The sequence below is a fragment of the Hypanus sabinus genome, chromosome 16 (genome assembly GCF_030144855.1).
Source record: "Hypanus sabinus isolate sHypSab1 chromosome 16, sHypSab1.hap1, whole genome shotgun sequence".
Classification (NCBI taxonomy): Eukaryota; Metazoa; Chordata; class Chondrichthyes; order Myliobatiformes; family Dasyatidae; genus Hypanus; species Hypanus sabinus.
The window spans coordinates 9,672,756-9,694,882 of record NC_082721.1 but is presented as its reverse complement, the minus strand read 5'-3'; the positions used below and the strand labels follow the sequence as shown (position 1 = coordinate 9,694,882).

At 40.6% G+C, this 22,127-nt stretch overlaps 1 protein-coding gene across 4 annotated transcripts in view; it reads left to right on the top strand.

The window, feature by feature from the left end:
• LOC132405996 (casein kinase I) overlaps window positions 1–22,127 on the top strand; it is a 140,933-nt gene that overhangs the window by 94,897 nt on the left and 23,909 nt on the right. For all 4 annotated transcript variants that reach the window (XM_059991099.1, XM_059991098.1, XM_059991101.1 and 1 more), the window contains exons 5-8: window positions 2,320–2,468; window positions 7,172–7,406; window positions 11,698–11,783; window positions 20,300–20,384. In XM_059991099.1, coding sequence (XP_059847082.1) covers window positions 2,320–2,468; window positions 7,172–7,406; window positions 11,698–11,783; window positions 20,300–20,384 — 555 coding nt within the window. The remainder of the gene's footprint in view (window positions 1–2,319; window positions 2,469–7,171; window positions 7,407–11,697; window positions 11,784–20,299; window positions 20,385–22,127) is intronic.

The window sequence follows — 22,127 nt, the reverse complement described above, 5'->3', positions numbered from 1 at the left end:
TGTTTTAAAAAAAATCAAATTGTAAGATTTAAAATTTGACTGAAATTAAGTTACAACCCATTTTTAACTACGCTGTATGACTCTGCGCCTAGCTGAGTGTTAATAAATCCAGTAAAATGAACTGGATATAATCTGCATTTCATTGTGCTTGTGTTTGCAGTGAGATCAAAAGGAAATTTTTATTTCAATAAGTTTCCCAGAAGTTGGTGCTTATTGAATATAGTCATTGTTGTCGTCATCATCATCATGTGTTGTGTCATATGACATGGGGGATCGTGGTTTTTCCTTGAGCATGATTGTTCTTGGAAATTTTTTCTGTAGAAGTGGTTTGCCATTGTCACCTTCTGGGCAGTGTCTTTACAACCTGGGTGGCCCCGGCCACTATCAATGCTCTTCAGAAATAGTCTGCCTGTTTACATAACCGAGATTTATGATATGAACCAGCTGCTCTCAAGGATTCATATGACCCCGACTGGGGGACTAAGCAAGTGCTACACCTTGCCTTAAGATGACCTACAGACTGGTGGAGGGAAGGATCCCCTTGCACTTCCTTTGGTAGAGATCTCACCATCCGCACAGAATGTAGTATACGGTGCCTATAAAATATATTCACCCCCCCCCCCCTTAGAAGTTTTCATGTTTTATTGTTTTACAGCATTGAATCACAATGATTGAATTTGGTTTTTTTTGACTGATCAACAGGAAAAGATGTGTTCATGTCAAAGTGAAAGCAGATCTCCACAAAGTGATCTAAATTAATTACAAATATAAAACACACAATAATTCTTTGCATAAGTAATCATTGGCTTTAATATGACACACCAGATCATCTCTGGTGCAGCCAGTTGGTTTTAGAAGTCACATAATTAGTTAAACAGAGATCACCTGTGTGCAATCAAGGTGTTTCAATTGATTGTGGTACTCTGTATCTGGGAAGTTCAGCTGCTGGTGAGTCAATATCCTGGCAAAGACTAAACCATGAAGACAAAAGAATACTCCAACTCCCTACGCAAAAAGGTCTTGCAAAGTGTAAGTCAGGAGATGAATACAAGAAAATTGTCAAGTCACTGAATATCACTTGGAGTAAAGCTAAGTTAATCATTAAGAAATGGAAAGCATATGGCACAGCTGTAAAACTGCCTAGAGCAGGCCGTCCTCAAAAATTGTGTGACCATGCAAGAAGGGGGCTAGTGAGGATGGCCACTAAGAGACCTAAGACGACTCTGGAAGAGTTAAAAGTTTCAGTGGCTGAGATGGGGAGACTGTGCATACAACTGTTTTAGTTGCAGCTTTATTGGAGAATGACAAAGAGAAAGGCACTGTGGGAAAAACAACTCGCATGAAATCTCAGCTGGAGTATGCCAGGAGGCATATGGGAGACTCTGAAGTCAGCCGGAAGAAGGTTCTCTGACCTGATGAAACCAAAATTATGCTTTTTGGCCATCAGACTAAATAATTTGTTCTGTGTAGGCCAAACATTGCACATTATCAAAAACCCACAATCACACTCTCCCTACCGTGAAGGATGATGTTGGCTGCATCATACTGTGGGGATACTTCACTGCAACAGGCCCTGGAAGGTTTGTGAAGGTAGAGGGTAAAATGAATGCAGCAAAATAAAGGGAAATCCTGGAGAAAAACCTGATGCAGTCAGCAAGAGAACTGCAACTTGGAGAAATTTGTTTTCCAGCTTAAAGCCAAAGATACACGGGAGTAGATTAAAAACAATAAATTGAATGCCTTGGAGTGGAAAAGTCAGAGACCAAACCTCAATCCAAATGAGAATTTGTGGCTGGACTTAAAGGGCCGTTCACTCATGATCCCTGTGTAATCCGTTGGAGCTTGACCAGTTTTGTAAAGTAAAATGGAGAAAAGTTCCAGTGTACAGATGTGCAAAGCTGATAGAAATCTGTCCACATACTCAAGGCTGTACTTGCTGCCAAAAGTGCAACAACTAAATACTGATTTGATAGGGGTGAATACTAATACAATTAATTACTTTGTGTTTAATAATTGTAATAAATTTAGACCAATTTGTAGAAATGTTTTCACTTTAACACGAAAGAGTCTATTCTGTTGATTAGTGTCAAAAGAAAGCTAAGTTAAATCCACTGTGATTCAACATTGTAAAACATTGAAATTTGAAAATTTCTGGGGGGTGTGTGAATACTTTTTATAGGCACTGTGCTTCTCAAATCATGCAAGTTCTTGATCAGTTGTTTCCTGTCTATGACTGTAATGAAATCACAGTATCTAATAATGCCTAGTAGATTTATTTTTAAATTATTCATTAAAGCATGTTTTTTGTTCTTTTTACAGAGGGAATACCTCAGGTTTACTACTTTGGGCCTTGTGGAAAGTACAATGCCATGGTACTAGAGTTGTTGGGACCTAGCTTGGAGGATTTATTTGATCTTTGTGATCGAACGTTTTCCATTAAAACTGTATTAATGATAGCTATACAGTTGGTAAGTGGAGTGAACCAAATGGACGTCGGTTATAATTGATGCAATAATAAGGAGACGTAAGAAAAACACAACAGTGGAATCTAAAACTGGAATCAGATTTAACATCACTAGCATATGTTATGAAATTTGTAGTTTTGCAGCAACAGTACATTGTAATACATAATAAATAACTATAAATTGCAATGACTATTTACAAAAATTAAATAACTAGTACAAAAGAGGAAAAAAAGTAGTGAGCTAGTGTCAGTGGGTTCAATCTCCATTCAGAAATCTGATGGCAGGAAGGAAGAAGCTATAGAACTGTGTGTATGCCTTCAAGCTCCTGTACCTCCTTCCTGATGGTAGCAATGAGAAGTGGGTATGACTTGGGTGATGGGGGTTCTTAATAATGAGTGCCTTCTCTTTTGAGGCATCACACCCTGGAGATAGAAAATAGACAATAGGTGCAGAAGTAAACCATTCGGCCCTTCGAGCCTGCACCTCTATTTTGAAATCATGGCTGCTCATCTACTATCAATACCCGGTTCCTGCCTTGTCCCCATATCTCTTGATTCCCCTATCCATAAGATACCTATCTAGCTCCTTCTTGAAAGCATCCAGAGAATTGGCCTCCACTACCTTCTGAGGCAGTGCATTCCAGACCCCCACAACTCTCTGGGAGAAGAAGTTTTTCCTTAACTCTGTCCTAAATAACCTACCCCTTATTCTCAACCCATGCCCTCTGGTACTGGACTCTCCCAGCATCTGGAACATATTTCCTGCCTCTTGTTCAATCCCTTGATAATCTCATATGTTTCAATCAGATCCCCTCTCAATCTCCTTAATTCCAGCGTGTACAAGCCCAGTCTCTCTAACCTCTCTGTGTAAGACAGTCCAGACATCCCAGGAATTAACCTCATGAATCTACGCTGCTCTTCCTCTACAGCCAGGATGTCCTTCCTTAACCCTGGAGACCAAAACTGTACACAATACTCCAGGTATGGTCTCACCAGGGCTCTGTACAAATGCAAGAGGATTTCCTTGCTCTTGTACTCAATTCCCTTTGTAATAAAGGCCAACATTCCATTAGCCTTCTTCACTGCCTGCTGCACTTGCTCATTCACCTTCAGTGACTGATGAACAAGGACTCCGAGATCTCTTTGTATTTCTCCCTTACCTAACTTTACACCATTCAGATAATAATCTGCCTTCCTTTTCTTACTCCCAAAGTGGATAACCTCACACTTATTCACATTAAACATCATCTGCCAAGTATCTGCCCACTCACCCAGCCTATCCAAGTCACCCTGAATTCTCCGAACATTCTCATCACATGTCACACTGCCACCCAGCTTAGTATCATCAGCAAATTTGCTGATGTTATTCTCAATGCCTTCATCTAAATCGTTGACGTAAATCGTAAACAGCTGTGGTCCCAATACCGAGCTCTGTGGCACCCCACTAGTCACCACCAGCCATTCTGAGAAACACCCATTCACCGCTACCCTTTGCTTTCTATCTGCCAACCAGTTTTCTATCCACGTCAATGTCTTCCCCTCCCCCCCCCCCCCCAATGCCATGAGCTTTGATCTTACCCACCAATCTCCTATGTGGGACCTTATCAAATGCCTTCTGAAAATCGAGGTACTCTACATCCACTGGATGTCCCCCATCTAACTTTCTGGTTACATCCTCAAAAAACTCCAATAGATGAGTCAAGCATGATTTACCCTTGGTAAATCCATGCTGGCTCGGCCCAATCCTATCACTGCTATCTAGATATGCCACTATTTCATCTTTAATAATGGACTCTAGCATCTTCCCCACCACCGATGTCAGGCTGACAGGTCGATAGTTCTCTGTTTTCTCCCTCCCTCCTTTCTTAAAAAGTGGGATAACATTAGCCATTCTCCAATCCTCAGGAACTGATCCTGAATCTAAGGAACATTGGAAAATGATTACCAATACATCTGCAATTTCCAGGGCCACCTCCTTTAGTACCCTAGGATGCAGACCATCTGGACCTGGGGATTTGTCAGCCTTCAGTCCCATCAGTCTACTTATCACTGTTTCCCTCCTAATGTCAATCTGTTTCATTTCCTCTGCTACCCTATGTCCTTGGCCCATCCATACATCTGGGAGATTGCTTGGGTCTTCCTTAGTGAAGACAGATCTAAAGTACTTATTAAATTCTTCTGCCATTTCTCTGTTTCCCTTAACAATTTCACCCAATTCATTCTTCAAGGGCCCAACATTGTTCCTAACTATCTTCTTTCTCTTCACATATCTAAAAAAGCTTTTGCTATCCTCCTTTATATTCCTGGCTAGCTTGTGTTCGTACCTCCATTTTTCTCCCCGTATTGCCTTTTTAGTTAAGTTCTGTTGTTCCTTAAAAATTTCCTGATCATCTGACCTCCCACTCACCTTAGCTCTGTCATACTTCCTTTTTTTTAATGCTATGCAATCTCTGACTTCCTTTGTCAGCCACTGTGGCCCCCTTTCCCCCCTTTGAATCCTTCCTTCTCCGGGGGTTGAACTGATTTTGCACCTTGTGCATTATTCCCAAGAATACCTGCCATTGCTGTTCCACTGTCTTTTCTGCTAGGATATCCATCCAGTCATCTTTGGCCAGCTCCTCCCTCATGGCTCCATAGTTTCCCCTGTTCAACTGCAACACTGACACCTCCGAGCTGCCCTTATCCTTCTCAAATTGCAGATAAAAACTTATCATATTATGATCACTACCTCCTCATGGCTCCTTTACTTCAAGATCGCTTATCAAATCCTGTTCATTACATAACACTAAATCCAGAATAGCCTTGACCCTGGTCGGCTCTCATACAAGCTGTTCCAAGAATGCATACCGTAGGCACTCTACAAACTCTCTATCCTGGGGTCCAGCACCAACCTGATTCTCCCAGTTCACTTGCATGGTGAAATCCCCCATATCTTCTGCAACATTACCTTTGCCACATGCCAATGTTAACTCTCTATTCAACTTGCACCCAGTATCCATGCTACTGTTTGGTGGCCTGTAGACAACACCCATTAGGGTCCTTTTGCCCTTACTGTTCCTCAGTTCTATCCACACAGACTCTACTTCTCCTGATCCTATGTCCCCCCCTTGCAAAGGACTAAATCTCATTCCTCATCAACAGGGCCACCCCCACCCCCTCTGTCCTGAATGCTGGGGAAGCTGGTTCCCATGGAGCTGTCTGCAGCTTATTTCAATCCTGTATCAAGCTGCCACTGGTTTTTATTGATCAGTAGCTGCACTCTAAGAATTCTAGCACCTAATGTGATTTTATACAAGGTAGCTTTTGGAAGGCAGCTTATTATCTGATGTTATTTCAGCTACGGCTGTAAATGAAGGCAAAACTTCTCTATGGTGTCATCTGAGAGCATGTGACCAACAACCTCAGGCTCCAGTATGAAGCCTGAGGGGACTTGTTTAAACTTGGTTGGTGCAGTGGTGCAGCTGGGGGCACTGCTGCTTCACAGCACCAGAGACATGGCTTCAAACCTAACCTGAGTGGAACTTGCACACTCTGTCTCTGACTGCGTTTGTTTGCCTCAAATGCTCAGGTTTCACAGAACACTATAGCACTATAACACTATAGACCCTCCGGCCTACAATGTTGTGCCAACTCTTTGGATCATAAGACATTAGAGCAGAATGGTGACGTATTATCCATCCCTCTCTATGCCATTATCCCCTACCTTCTATCTATAACCTTTGATGCCCTGAGGAATCAAGAGCCAATTAACCTCTGCCTTAAATATTCCCAAAGACAGCCTCCACAGCTATCTGTGGCAATGAATTCCACATTTTCACCACTTTCTGGCTAAAGAAATTTCTCTTTATCTGTGTTCTAAAGAGGCATTCCTCTTTTCTATCAATCTAACTCTCCCTTCTACATAGCCTTCCATTTTTTCATCTATCCATGCGCCTCTCTAAGGGTTTATCACCACCCCTAGCAGGGTACCATGCACCCATCACTTTTTAAAAATAAAAACCTTACTTTTGACATCCCCCCCATTCTTTCCTCCTGTTACCCATAAAATTATACCCCTTTTTATTAGCTATTTCCACCCTGGGAAATAATCTTTGGTTGTTCATTTGATCTGTGCACTTATCGTCTTACACCTTTGTCAAGTGCTCCCTAATCCTACTTTGCTTCAAATAGAAAAGCCTTGGCTTGCTCAACCTATGCTCAGAAGGCATGCTCCTTAAATAGGTGGTTAAATGCAGACGCAATGAACCAAAGGGCCTGTTTGCATATATCTCTCTGTGTCTCTGACATGTATTGTGGGAAATGGGACACAAAGTTGCTCAGAAATTGGGTTTAACCGCAGAAGGCCAATATTCCAGTCTAACTCTGAATGAGTAAAATAATCTATCTGTTATATTGAAAAATCTCATCTAAAATAGATTGGACTATCTTAATCAAGTTTCAGTGAATGGTTCTTTAATGTTGGACCTGCTAGTGGGAAGTTTATTCTGCATCCAAAATGAAATCTTGAGAATGGGAGGGAATTCGAGGTTAATACAAGCGTCCAGATTCTCAAAAGAGAGTAGTGGGAAAATAAAAGATGAGAATTTTTAATTGCAAAGCTATTCTATTTAAGGTCATGATGGAATAGTTGGAATTGAAATTGATAGTTTTGAATAAACCTGTAATTTTGAAACAATATTAATCTAGATCGTTATTTTGTCTTTTCAGATTACACGAATGGAATTTGTACACAGCAAAAGTTTGATATACAGAGATGTTAAACCAGAGAATTTCTTAGTGGGCCGACCAGGGAGCAAGCGACAACATACCATTCACATTATAGACTTTGGCCTTGCCAAAGAATACATAGACCCAGAGACCAAAAAGCACATCCCTTACCGAGAGCACAAGAGTTTAACTGGGACAGCACGGTATATGAGCATTAACACACATCTAGGCAAAGGTAATTTCTTACTGATGGGATTGGAAAGAAGATGTATATTTTTGGATATGAGAATCTATGGATGCTGGAATGCTGGAGGAACTCAGTAGGTCAGGCAGCATCTATGGAAAGGAATAAACAGTCAATTTTTCGGACTGAGCCTGTTTAGATCCTGAACAAAGGTCTCGGCCAAAACATTAACTCTTTATTCCTTTCCATAAATGCTATCTGACCGCTGAGTTCCTCCACCTTTTTGTATATATTTTTTTGAAGAAGCTTAAGAGATGAAGTTCACAAGTGAAACAGCATTTGTCCTGAAGGCTCTACATAACACCTTCAGAACTTAAACTAATGATGTGAGTAATTTCTGTGCTTCGCTTGTATGTTCTGGTGATTATTTTAAGCAACGGCAGTTGCATTATAATTAAGGTGTGCTTAATGGGTTTAAGTATTTTTAAGTAAGTGCGGAGTCAAAATTTGTTGGCTACTATCGCACCTTCTTACATCAGAACTCTTGCTAATTTTACAATAATGTTTGCAGCTAACTTTGTTGGTAACAAAGGATTGCACCGGACTCTAAAATTTAGTATTAGAAAAATAGAAGATGAAAATAATTTTTAAAAAAGAACTGAGAATCAAATCCTTGGTAAACTTCCTTTTTGCAGCGTGTGATAAAATACAGAACTGAAATCAAATTTATGTTCCCTCATGCTGTTGAACAGGTCTGGTTACCTCAGCTCGGTCTCTGGTTTGGAAGCTTATCTCAGATTCCAGCTGCTAATTTCAAAGTTCAGAGTAAATTTATTAGCATATGTTACCTGAGATTCCTTTTCTTGTGGGTATTCACAGTAGAACAAAGAAATGCAGTAGAATCAATGAAAAAATACATACAAAGACTGAGAAACAACTAGTGTTCAAAAGAAGGCAAACTGCAAATTAAAAAAATACTAGTAATAATAAGTAAATAAATTGAGAACATGAGCCTCAAGAGCATGATTCCTTGAAAGTGATTCTGTAGGTTGTGGAATCAGTTCAGTGTTGAGGTGAATAAAGTTATCCATGCTGGTTCAGAAGGCTGATGGATGAAGGGTAATAAATGTTCCTGAACCTGGTGATCCTCCAATAGGACCACAACCTTGTCGTGGTTTGGAAGTTTGTGTACGCCTCAATGACCTAGAGAGCTATGTTGGCTGAAGTCCACGCTTTATGCTTTGCTCTTGGTAGGGTGACCTGTGCCAAACAGGTCAAAGGATAGAGGTCAGACTTAAGAATGGTCCATTGGTCCTCCGGGTTCAGGGGTTCAGCTCAGAGGTAACAACCCCGACTGGTAAAACAGAATTATTACGGAAACAGCAATGAAGAATCCTTTGACATCTGAGTGTGGTGATATCCCGGAGACTCCATCTGGAACTTACATGACTGACAGTAGTGAAAACTAAGAGGAATTTACTGACACAATGAAGGAAGCCCTGAACACTGCCAGCAATAGAGGACCTTCTTTACTGTCCTAAGGCTCTTGTACCTCCTTCATGATGGCAGCAGTGAGAAGAGAGTATGATCTGAATGGTAGAGATCCTGATGAAAGGTTTTGGTCCGTAATGTTAACTGTTAATTAATTTCCTTGGACGCTGTCTGACCTGTTGAGTTCCGCCAGCATTTTGTGTGTGTTGCACTTGATTCCTGTGGATCTGTAGAATCTCTTGTGTTCTAGATGACGGTCACTGCTTTCTTATGGCAACACTCCTTGTAGGTGTGGTGGGGATGGCATTTCCTGTGAAGGAACATAATGGATTTCTATCTTATTACTCTCATTATTGTGTTGAAGATTAAATGATAGCCAGATCAAGCTTGTTAATACTTCTCTCAATATTTTATTATCCTGGTTGTGGCCAGCTACACTTGCAGTGAAGACATCAAGACATATTCTGGTAACATCTTAAAGACAGGAGATAATTGGACCTTGGGAATGACATTAACTACAGCACATTTTTTGTTGTGACAGACCACAATGGCACCTAGTTTGCATATTTTTATTCAGTACTCACAAAATGCTAGAGGAACTCTCTTGTGTTTGTATATTTTATTGTCTTATTTGTACTAAAATCTTTCTTTGGACAGGCATGTAGTGTTTATCCCTACTTAGATTACCAGGGAAGAAAAGGTCATTTGATCATCATGTGTTTTCTTGCAAGCAGAGTATTCCAACTCATTGTTCCATGAATGGAGTAGTATAACAGAACACTGCCCCTATCACTTTGCCTTGTTCACTCACTTGATCTGGTCAGTTATGCTACGTTGTATTTAGAGACTCAATTTTAATTCTTTATCAATTGAGATACAATGTGGAATAGATCCTTCTGGCCCTTTAAGCCATGCCACCCAGCAATCCCCTGATTTAATCCCAGCCTAATCACAGGACAATTTACAACGACCAATTAACCTATCAACCAGTGTATCTTTGCACTGTGGCAGGAGACGAGCATCCGGAGGAAACCCACGCAGTCACAAGAGAACATACAAACTCCTTACATGTAGTGGCAGAAATTGAACCCTGGTCGCCTGTACTGTAAAATGTGCTAACCATAATTGAAATCATCTTCTCCTCTTTTGCCCTTCCTTTCTTCCCCCACCCCTCTGCACCATGCTAGCACCTACCTCATACCTTTTTAACAACATCAATTAAGATGCATTCACCCATTTTCACTGGAAGAAACATTTAAATTTTCCACACAAATTTTTATCCAGTCCAGAAACAGTTCATTGGAAATTTTCAAAGAATGAAGTAATACAGTGGAAATGTCATCTTAAATTTAGCACTGTGAGTGGCCCTTGTCAGTTGAAACGAATATTTATTGTAGAATTATAATTTAAAATATGTTTAGTTCTATAAACAAGCTTGGCCATTGGCAATTGTATCTTCTGTTTACGTTTTAGCAGGAGTTTCACAACTGGTACAGAAGTGGTTGAATCTTGAACTCTCAGTTTTTGTAGCTTCTTTCCATAACAAGATTGTTAAGCAAGATTTTAAACAAACAATGATGAAACAAAATCTGTGCATGGGTGTTGGGTTAATGTATGGGTCGGTATGGACTGTACATTGGTTAATGTACAGAAAACGTTGAATTAGGACCAAATGGGCCGTTTTTGCTTTGGGAGGATGTGAAAAGTCAGGTGTGGTGAAGGTTGGTGATGGGCTTTGGCTGCTCACAGTCTAGATCAATGATATTGATGAGAGGATCATATTTAATATATTCAAGCTAGTGATGAGAAAGCTGATTGGCTGTCAAGCCTGGCTGGGAATGCACAGAAACTTTGATATGAACTGAATGGATATATATATATGGTAGGAGGAGTGGAATGTGGAAATTTGAAAGGTCATCCTTTTTGGAAGAGTAACTAGAAAAGCTGTATATTTTTTGGTGTAATAGTAAATTGTTGATATCCAAAGAGACGCAAGTGGTCATAGTCCGAGGTGCCTACAGTACAGAAACAGGCCCTTTGGCCCATCTAGTCTTTGATGAACTGTTACTGTGCCTACTCCCACAGCCCTCTGTGCACTTCTCCAAATTTCTCTAAAATGTTGCAATCTTGGAAAGAAAGCTGTTGCCCATGTAGCAGGCTCCTCCTCTCCACACAGCTGATGAATCCAAAGGAATGGCAGAGACCAATAGAGTTTGGCACCAAAGGCTTCGCGGGTGGTGTCAGTCAGTCTGACTGCCTTGGGGACTGCAACTCCTCATTTTTCCTTTGGGTCTGAGATCAGATTGTTTCTTCTCCTAAGATGAGCTGCCAGCCATGGCTGACAAGCCCTATCTGCATGAGTGACTGGTTTTTAAGGCACCAGTAACCGGTTTTTGCCCCTTCTGTCAGTAGAAACAGTTCTGTAGGGCTCAGTAGCTAAGCCACACATGAAGGACTTGGACATGGTTGTCAGAGGCTATTTGAGACACACAACATTGAAAGCATTTAAGAGGGAATGTGAGTTTATCCACATTACTGCCCCACTTACAACAACTTTTGGTTGGAAAACGCAAATGATCAAACTGTCCTTTTGTACTCAATGGGTTTAGCATTTTTATGCTCGAATTCCTAATATTTCATTAAGTGAAACTTTTGCTGAAAATTCGTACCTGGTTACCCCCTTTATTTTCTCCTAATCCCATCCAAAAAATATTAGATAATGTGCAAAAAAATGCAACAACAGCTAAGGTGACCAAATTTCAACAATTCAATAATTTGCCAATACATAAGCAAACTTTATTGAAGTAATTAAATTACATCAAATTAAGTAAATGTTCTATTTTCTTTACAGAACAAAGTCGAAGAGATGACCTTGAAGCACTAGGTCACATGTTTATGTACTTCCTGCGCGGTAGTTTACCTTGGCAAGGCCTAAAGGTGAGCAATACTCCATCATAGCAGACTGTGGCTTCCTTGTCTCTTGAACGTCTTTGCATTATTTCTATAGTGGATATTGTTAAACCCATGTTCTTTATGATATCATTGTAATCATCATCATTCTGTGCCATATCATATGATGTAGGAGATCATGGTCTCATGAGCATGATTGTTCTAGGTAAATTTTTCTACAGAAGTGGTTTTTCGTTACCATCTTCGAGGCCAGGGGTCACCAACCTTTTTTGCATCGCGGACCGGTTTAATATTGACAATATTCTTGCAGACCGGCTGATGGGGGGTGGGGGGGGAGGTGTTAATCACGACCGGAATATAGGTGATAAGTCAACTGTCAGTCACTTATAAGTGGCTAATACACTCAAATTCATTTCTAATACGTTTATCTAACAAATTTAATATTAACCACACTGCACATATTTTCCTCGTATGAATGCAGTGATAAGTCAATTATAAGTCACTTATAAGTCAATAGTATCATAACATTTTAAGTAATGTTTGGATATTAAACACACATCGCATATTTTCCTCATATGAACATATAAAATCATTGCAACACACTAATATCGCTGAATCAGTGGGAGCCCTGGGCTTGTTTCCTTGCAGCAAGATGATCCCATCAAAGGATGATGGGAGACAGCGATTCTCGAAGGGGGTTCCTTATGTCCAGTCTATTCTGCAACTTAATTTTCGTTGCATTCATTGCAGAAAACCGGACTTCGCAGAGATATGGTGTTGGAAATGGAAGCAACGTTTACAGTGCTTTTGTGGCTATTTCAGGATATTCAGCTTTGACTTTGATCCAGAATGCCGGCAGAGATGTTATGTCAAACATACTTTTCAGCCCACCGTCATTTGCAAGCTCGAGGAGTTGATCATCTTCCCACGCTGACATGGATAATTCACCGGGGACGTTCACAAATGGTTCATGGACCCATTCCTTTGCACGTCTTGGGTCATTTGCGGTTGGGAATTAACGCTGAAAATCTGTCGACAGCGAAGATAGGTGATCGCACACCAGCTATGAGAAGGACAGTGCAGCCTCAGTCTCTCCCAAAATCCCAGCTAATGTTGGGAACATGTCAAATATGCCCCTGTCCACTCACCATCCCCACAGTTCCAGTTTGGCTTTGAAAGCAGACACTTTATCTGCCAACTTGAAGACAGTTGTCATTCTCCCTTGAAGTGACAAATTGAGTTCATCGAGCAGGTTGAAGATATCACACAGCTAGGTGAGTTTTACTATCCACTCCTCGTCAACTGAAGTGTGCTGCCAGTGGTGACTTCTTCCTGAAAGAAATCTCTGTAGTGGCTCTCTTAACTCAAAAACCCTGGCCAGAGCCCTCCCCCTTGAAAGCCACCTGATTTCAGTGTGAAAGAGAAGGCGTTTGTGCTCTGCATCCATTTCCAAGCAAAACTGCTCAAACAGACGTGAGTTAAGGGCTTTTGCTTTGATGTGATTGATAACTTCAACAACGTCACTCAATGAGCTGTTAAGATCAGGTGACGTTTTTCGGCTAGTCAGCATTTCCCTGTGTATGATACAGTGACTGGCATTCAGGAGCAACCTCTTTGACTTGGATAGTGAAAACCAGACAGCTGTCCAGTCGTAGCTGCAGCCTCGTCTGTGCATATTCCAACACAGAATGACCAGTCCAATTTTCTTGACATGTAGTCATTCAAAGACTTGAATAGTTCTGCCCCAGTCGTGTTTTTTGGCAGCGGCAGTGCACACAACATATCCTCGTGCACATTGTCTTGAAATGTATATCGCACATAAACCCGCAGTATTGCCTTGTTGTTGACATCGGTAGACTCGCCGACCTGGATAGCATACCATGGTGACTCGTTAAGCAGTTCCAACAGATCTGCTTCGATGTCCTCCGCTATGTCATCGATTCTCCTTGAAACTGTGATAGCTGAAAGAGAAACCTGTGCCATCTTGTTAGCTGCAGCTTCTCCCAACAGTTCACGGCACATGTCCTTGGCAGCAGGCAAAATCAATTCTTCACCATCAGTGAAAGGCTTCTTAGCCTTAGCAATACGGCTGGCCACTAAGTACGACGCTGTCAGAGCAGCAGCATTTGTGGAGGTGGTGGCTCTCAGCACTTGCTTCTGTCCCGCTTGCTCACGTTTCTTCTGCTCAAAAAACTCAACGGGTGCTTGGACTCAAGTTGCCGAAGCAGTTTTGAGGGCTTCATTGCCTCATTAGACAGCTTGTCTCCACATATCTCACATGGGGGGCTTGGAGCATGCAAGTCACTGATCGCATGAAAGCCATATTTTCTGTACGACTCGTCATATTTTCTGTTGAAGGAAGCTTTCTTTTTGCAATCTCAGCCTCAGCTGTCTCTGCGATATCGTCATTGTTAGGCCTTATATGTCCCCTACCACCTCTTCCAAAGGAACTCCCAAGCGACGTTTGTTTTTTACTCATCGAGTAGTTGTAGGTTAATAACCGACTGATGACCTTGCATGCGTTCAAATTCAACAGTGGGTGTGACAGGGAATGAGGAAAGATGCAGCTGACTCATATTGTTTCATATCGCCAAATCATATCATTCCCTCGCGGCCTGGTAGCATGTGCTTTGCAGCCCAGTGGTTGGGGACCACTGTCTAGACAGTGTCTTCATAAGACGGATGTCCTCAGTCATTATCATTACACTTCAAAGATTGTGTGCCTGGCATCAGTGGTCATATAACCAGGACTTGTGTTATGGACCAGCTGCTCATATGACAATCTACCACCTGCTCCCATGGCTTCATGTGACCCTGATCGGGGGCTACACCTTGCCCAAGGGTGACCTGCAGGTTAGCAGAGGGAAGGAGCATCTCACACCTCCTATGATGGAGCCCTGCCTCCACCCTGCCACCCTATCATTGTAGTAGAATAATTATAACAATAAAGGGAACATTTGAAATATCAATAAGCTGTCAGGCTTTCAACCTCCATTGAAAAAAAATTAAATAGTGATGAGAAGTTTTAAAGAGTACTCAATTTATAAGATGTTTCACTTTTCTTTTCATCCTATGATCTTTTTAAATTGCCATCACATTACTTTCACTTCCTGGTGAAATCACTGCCTTCTACACAGTATCCCCTAGCAGTAGCAATCTAGGTCTGACTCTGGGGCAGTTCCACGAATAAAACTGGATTCTGTTTACTCTAATAAGATTGTATTATCTTGCTTTTTTTTGTCACAGTTCATTTGTTTTATTGTGTGAATTAGACTTTGTAATTTTGAACTTTAAAATCTAGCGTTAAATATATTCTCACTGGCCGTTTTGATAGGTACAGAGATAGAACCCTGTTTAGTAGATTAATTGGTCATTATAAATTATCCTGTGCTTAAAGATGGTGTTTGATAGGTGGATTGCTGAGTAGCGCAGTTCACTCACAAACACAAGAAAATCTGCAGGTACTGGAAATCCAAGGAACACACACAAAATGCTGGAGAAACTCAGCAGGCCAGGCAGCATCTATGGAAAAGAGTGAACAGTTGACACATCGGGCCAAGTCTCAGCCCACGGTTCATTGGGCTGGGAGGGCCTGTTCTATACTGCATTTCTAACTAAATAAATAACTCATCTGCTGCTGGAGCCCATCCATTTCAAGATTTGACGTGCTGTGCATTCAGAATTGCTCTTCTGCAATGTGATGCATAGTTACTTGAGCTCCTGTTGCCTTCCTATCAGCTTGAATCAGTCTCGCCATTCTCTGATCTCTCCCTTTAACAAGGTGTTTGGACCCACAGAATTGCCACTCATTGGATGTTTTTGTTTTTCACCTCATTCTCTGTAAATTCTAGAGACTGTTGTGTGTGAAAATACCAGGAGGTCAACAGTCTCTAAGATACTCAAACCATTCCATTTGACACTAACAATCATTCCATGGTCAAACACACATAGATCATATTTCTTCACCATTCTGATGTTTTTTTCTGAACAACTGAACCTCTTGACCATGTCTGCATGCTTTGATGCATTGAGTTGCTGCTGCTGCTGCTGCATGATTGGCTGACTGGGTATTTGCATTAACAAGCCAGTGAACAGGTGTGCCTAATAAAGTGGCCACTGAGTGCAGCTGTGAAAACTAATGTCAGTTCTGTTTTTCTCTGATCTTATTAACCTTTGCATTAAATTATGGTCTTTTTGTATTGAATGATTGATTCTGCCAAAATGAGTTATAAATCCTTTAATCCAAATTATATGTTGCTAAACTGCTATTTATAAGATTCTACTGAGCAGGCTAGTGAACTATTTATTTTCAAAGTATGAATAATATCCTGAAACTACCTAAGTAACTGATGGCATCTATGTTGTCAGTTTTGTGTTTTTGAATTTAACTATTTTTGAAGGTACAGTCTATAATGAATTTGTTAATTTTGTTAATATATAATTATTGCAGCTGTGCTTAATTATTATTACTATCACATTTTCTGCCTTGTGAGTTTGCCCATGTCATCTTTGTACATGAGTAATTCCTGCTCCTATCAATTAAGGTTCCCTGTCCTACTCATTCAATACCATATGACAAAGCCTTTGTGCGATTTGTCCCGCAAGTGGCAAGTAACATTCTGCAGCATAGTTGTAAGACATCCTCCTGCATAAAAGAACATACCTACCTGAGCTTCTAAATAGAAACATAGAAAATAGGTGCAGGAGTAGGCCATTCGGCCCTTCGAGCCTGCACCGCCATTCAGTATGATCATGGCTGATCTTCCAACTCAGAACCCTGTACCTACTTTCTCTCCATACCCCCTGATCCCTTTAGCCACAAGGACCATATCTAACTCCCTCTTAAATATAGCCAATGAACTAGACTCAACTGTTTCCTGTGGCAGATAATTCCACAGATTCACCACTCTGTGTGTGAAGAAGTTTTTCCTCATCTCGGTCCTAAAAGTCTTCCCCTTTATCCTTAAACTGTGACCCTTCGTTCTGGACTTCTCCCAACATTGGGAACAATCTTCCTGCATCTAGCCTGTCCAATCCCTTTAGAATTTTATGTTTCATAAGATCCCCCCTCAATCTTCTAAATTCCAGTGAGTATAAGCCTAGTCGATCCAGTCTTTCTTCATATGAAAGTCCTGCCATCCCAGGAATCAATCTGGTGAACCTTCTTTGTACTCCCGCTATGGCAAGAATGTCTTTCCTCAGATTAGGGGACCAAAACTGCACACAATATTCTAGGTGCGGTCTCACCAAGGCCTTGTACAAGTGCAGTAGAACCTCCCTACTCCTGTACTCGAATCCTCTTGCTATGAATGCCAACGTACCATTTGCCTTTTTCATCGCCTGCTGTACCTGCATGCCCACCTTCAATGACTGGTGTACAATGACACCCAGGTCTCATTGCACCTCCCCTTTTCCTAATCGGCCACCATTCAGGTAATAATCTGCTTTCCTGTTCTTGCAACCAAAGTGGATAACCTCACATTTATCCACATTAAATTGCATCTGCCATGAATTTGCCCACTCACCTAACTATCCAAGTCACCCTGCATCCTCTTAGCATCCTCCTCACAGCTAACACCACCGTCCAGCTTCGTGGCATCTGCAAACTTGGAGATGCTGCATTTAATTCCCTGGTCTAAATCATTAATATAAACAACAACAATTCCAAGCAATACTGGTCTCTCATGAAGGTTTTGAGGGGTTGCTATTTGCCAACAGTTTAACTGGACCAACCACACAAATGTCACAGTTATGAAAAGAGCTTTGAAGCTGCTTATGGCAGATGCTCTGAATTTTCAAAGGTTACAGTAGAATGCTTGCATAGTCTGGGTGTTTAATCTTCAGTGTTTTTAAATATCAGTATCATGGAGCAACACATGCAAAATGCTGGAGGAACTCAGCAGATCAGGCCCCATCTGTGGAAATGAATAAACAATCAGACCCTTCATCAGGACTGGAAGGAAAGGTGGAGGAAGCCAGTAAAAGGAGATGGAGGTGGGGAGGAAGAGGGTAAGGAGTACGTCAAAAGTTTATAGATGAAGCCAGCTGGGTGGGAAAGGCAGGATGAAGTAAGGTGGCTGTGAGATTGCAGCCAATCCACTTATTCCAATTTCTATTCAGTCCAAGCAACGCACACAAAATGCTGGAGGAACTCAGCAAGCTCCCACTTCTCCAGCCCTGTGTCTCTTTCACCAATCAACTTCCCAGCTCTTTACTCCACCCCTCCCCCTTCAGGTTTTACCTGTTACTTTGTGTTTCTCTCTCCTGTCCCCCACCTTTTAAATCTACTCCTCAGCTTATTTTCTCCAGTCCTGATGAAGGGTCTCAGCGCAAAGCATCAACTGTATTCTTTTCCATAAATATTGCCTGGCCTGCTGAGTTCCTCCAGCATTTTGTGTGTGTTGTTTGGATTTCCAGCATCTGCACATTTTCTCTTGTTTGTCAATTGAGTCTAAAATTGTTATTATAGCCACTTGTAAGTAATTACAGTGATTTCCCCTCTGGTTCTGAAAGCTCAGCTACAAGAAAGGAAAAGAGCTGTGTTCATTAATTTAATAAGGCATCTGTTACTGTAGTGTGATTGTGTCGAGGTTGTATTTTTGTCCAGATTACACCCCTTCCTTGCTGTTTCTTCCTTGTTTTTACTCAACAAATCCAATTTGCGCAGCTCTTTCACCTTCATTTGAGTATCCCAAACATCTTGTGCTACTGAATTACTTTTAAAGTTTATTCATTTATGCATTGTTGGAATTTCAGCCACTAGTTTAAGCACACTGCAAGATCATTCAGTCACCAAGATCAGAATAACCACAACTTGTCGTTAGTGATGAGGTTTAAAGGAAAAGTATATTGATCAGGACAGAGGTATGTTTTCTACAGTTCCTCAAAATGGTGATGTTCTTTTCCTTTTGAAAAAAAAACAGGATCAGGTTTGTTTTTACTGACATATACCATGAAATTTGTACAGCAGCAGTACACTGCAATACCTAAAATATGATATGTTACAATAAGAAATGTATTTTTTTTAAACTCTGTGCAAAAAGAGAGCAAAATAATGAGGTAGTGTTCATAGTCCGTTCAGGAATCTGATGGCAGAGGGGAAGAAGGTGTTCCTAAAACGTTGAGAGTGTGTTTTCAGCTCCTGTTCCTCCTCCCTGATGGTAGAAATGAGAAGAAGGCACGTCTTAGATGATGAGGGTCCTTAATGATGGGTGGGTCCTTCAGTCATCCCATTTTAAAGATGTCCTCTGATGGAGAGGGTTGTGGCTGTGATGGAGCTAGCTGAGTTGTCAACTCTCTGCAGCTCTGTTAACAGATGGAGTTTTAGCGTAAAATGTCCTTTAAAATGACATCTCCAATAATGTAGCACTGGAGATTCGGTCTCATCATTTGTGTGTTCAAGTGCTTGGATTGGGACTTGAACCTGCAGCCTACTGATTTGGTGCTGAATGTCCTATCCTGCGGTAGAGAAGCTGCTAGCCATCGTACCACAAGTCCCTACATAGGATAGTAAAAACCACTGAGAGGATCACCAGAGTCTGCCCCCCCCCTCCCCCCGCATTTATGACATTTACCAGGAGTGTTGTATACAAATGCCCTGAACCATTGTTGAGGATTCCTACCACCCATCCCACAATCTCTTTGACCCACTACTGTCAGGAAGGAGATACAAGAGCATCAGGACTAGCACTGTGACCTGTTACTCTTTATCTGTTAACTTGCGCTGCACATTTCATATGCATTTTGAATTATATTTAATTAACTTATATGCGACAATATTTTGTTTTGTGCTGTTTGTGATTGTATGTATTATGAGTTCACCATGGTCTAGAGGAATGTTTCGTTTGGTTGTAAAAATATACAGTCAGATGACATTAAACTTGGGCTTGATCTTGGTATTCCTTACTGTCATGGCTGTATTATCAACCTATGCTATACAGACATTCAAGCATACTGTCCATCAAACTCTTCAAGAAAACCCAGTCGAAAATAATTTCAATCTTAGCAGTACTTAAAAGACAAGATAATTTGACATTCTCTGTAGTTGTGTTGAGTGAGTAGGAGTTTGTTTCCCTACTGCACTAGCAATTATGCCCAAAATAATTTCACTTTGTTTTCGTGCATTGACCAATTATCATTTCTCACAGGTTTCTGAAGTGAGTTGAGTGAATCTCCTCATTTCATTCTCTCTCCTTAGAGCTAATGCATTTATATTACACAAGTTAGTGCTCACCTTCGCTAATATGTAATATTGCTCCCTCCTTTAATTCCAAAAATAATTTCTGATCATACGCAAGAAAGTGTTAATAAAGATGCATCTGATATACTGCATATCTGGAATGAGTAATGTCTTGTTTAACCATGAGTTCCGTTCTGCTTTCAGTTATACTTTAGCCATCACAAAGCACAGGTAATATTTTAGCGCATTTCTGTGGAACATGAAGTAGGAATCCATTTATAATTGTGTGTATTATAACGTATTTGTCAAGTGTCATATTGTTTTTGGGTTTCTTTATTTAGTGTTCCTTTTTTTTCTGTTATAGGCTGACACATTAAAAGAAAGATATCAGAAAATAGGTGACACCAAACGAGCTACCCCAATTGAAGTCTTGTGTGACAATTTCCCAGGTATGAAACCTTTCTTCTTTGAATCTAATTTGACTAGAAAGCAGCTTTATGTTAACAAGGCACATTTTACTATGTCTTTCCCAGTGATTCACAGACAGTGAGCTACTTTAACATCCTGACGTTGTTATTTTATGCAAAATAAAATCTGACAGACATGACTAGATAAAGACTGGTTAATCTATTTTGTTTTGGCTAAGAGATTATCTGAGAAAGTTCTTTACATATAGTCCCATGGCACCTTTACAATCCACCCAATGGTAGATATAGTACATTTTCTGTTTCCGATCTTTCAAATGTTGATCATTCATTTGCAAGGGTCACTGGAACTTTATTGCCCACTCCAATTAAGTCACAAATGATTTGTATTTCAGTTGCATTTACTCTACTTTCGTAAACCTCTGTGTCTTGATTTGGTCTCAGAGGCATTTCAGGAAGGTAATGTCACAAAGTGAATGACCAGTTACAGCTTTGTTTGTTTAATTTCCCAAGCAGTAAAGCTGATCTTAACCCCTCTACCCATTAACCCACCCTTCTACATCCCCCACCATCTTTATCATTTCCTGTCAGAGTCATTTTATGTATGTACAACACTCTTGTGTCTAACATTACTTTATGTGCATAAGCTACAATCAATCTATGTATATAAACTCCTTATGTATTTGTATATTATTTATTGTTTTTATTATTGTCTTAGTATGTATTTTTTGTGCTGCATCAGATCTGGAGTAACAATTATTTAGTTCTCCTTTACACTTGTGACTTGGAAATGACGTTAAGCAATTTTGAGGTCTGTCTTGTGTCCCTCTGTGGATTACATTCCCATCTACATAACTTGCCAGGGCAATCCCTTGTCTGTTTATTATGCAGTGAAAAGTCTCCAGGCATATCAGTTCATACCATCCTGCCAAATTAAGGTATTTATTTCTTATTCTTTTTTTTCTAACATCTACCTTCTAATAAATTTCCCAATTCAGTCGGTATATTACTTCCAATTGCATACTTTGATTTTTGCAAACAATTTCTCATTTTGGATTATGTTGAAAGCCTAAAAGACAGTTCATGTAAATTACTCCATTTCCTACTATCTAGGTTACATTCTCAAAAATGAGGTTCAGCTAAGTTGGTTAGAACTGGTTTGGCCATTGCAGATCCACATTCTCTCTCTCTGAGCAAATTGTTTATGTCTGAGTGGTCTGTCTGGAACAGCGGTTCCCAACCTGTGGTCTGTGGACCTCTTGCATAGTGGTATTGGTAAAAGGTAAAGTTCCTCCCTATGCTTTTTTAGCACATCAGGTGGCAACCTTGCCATTTCTTTAGTGTTTTGTCTGTTTTACAAGGCCGAGTTGCTAGCTCGACACCCAACATAACCCAGGTGAAACTCGTGCAAGGAGCCAGCCAGATTCCAGCCCAGAAGCTCTGGCATTCTCTGGTTGAGGATGCCACTGTGTCATCAGCAAAGACTAATGGTATTTGTCAAAGGTTAGGCAGTTAAATTCAGACGGTCATCAGAAGGTAATTACCATGAACCAATGCAGCCTTGTAAAGATCCCATTTTGTCAGGTCTGTTCATTTGATTTTCTTAAGAAATATTTTTTCCCCTTTACAGTTTCAGTTCTAACTAAACATGAAATATAAATCCTGTTGGGTATAACTTCAGATGCAAATTGAATGCATGCTTTGAAGAATCTGAAAAGAAAACTCGGTTATATTAACTCCTGAATTAGGTCATGCACCAAAAGGGTT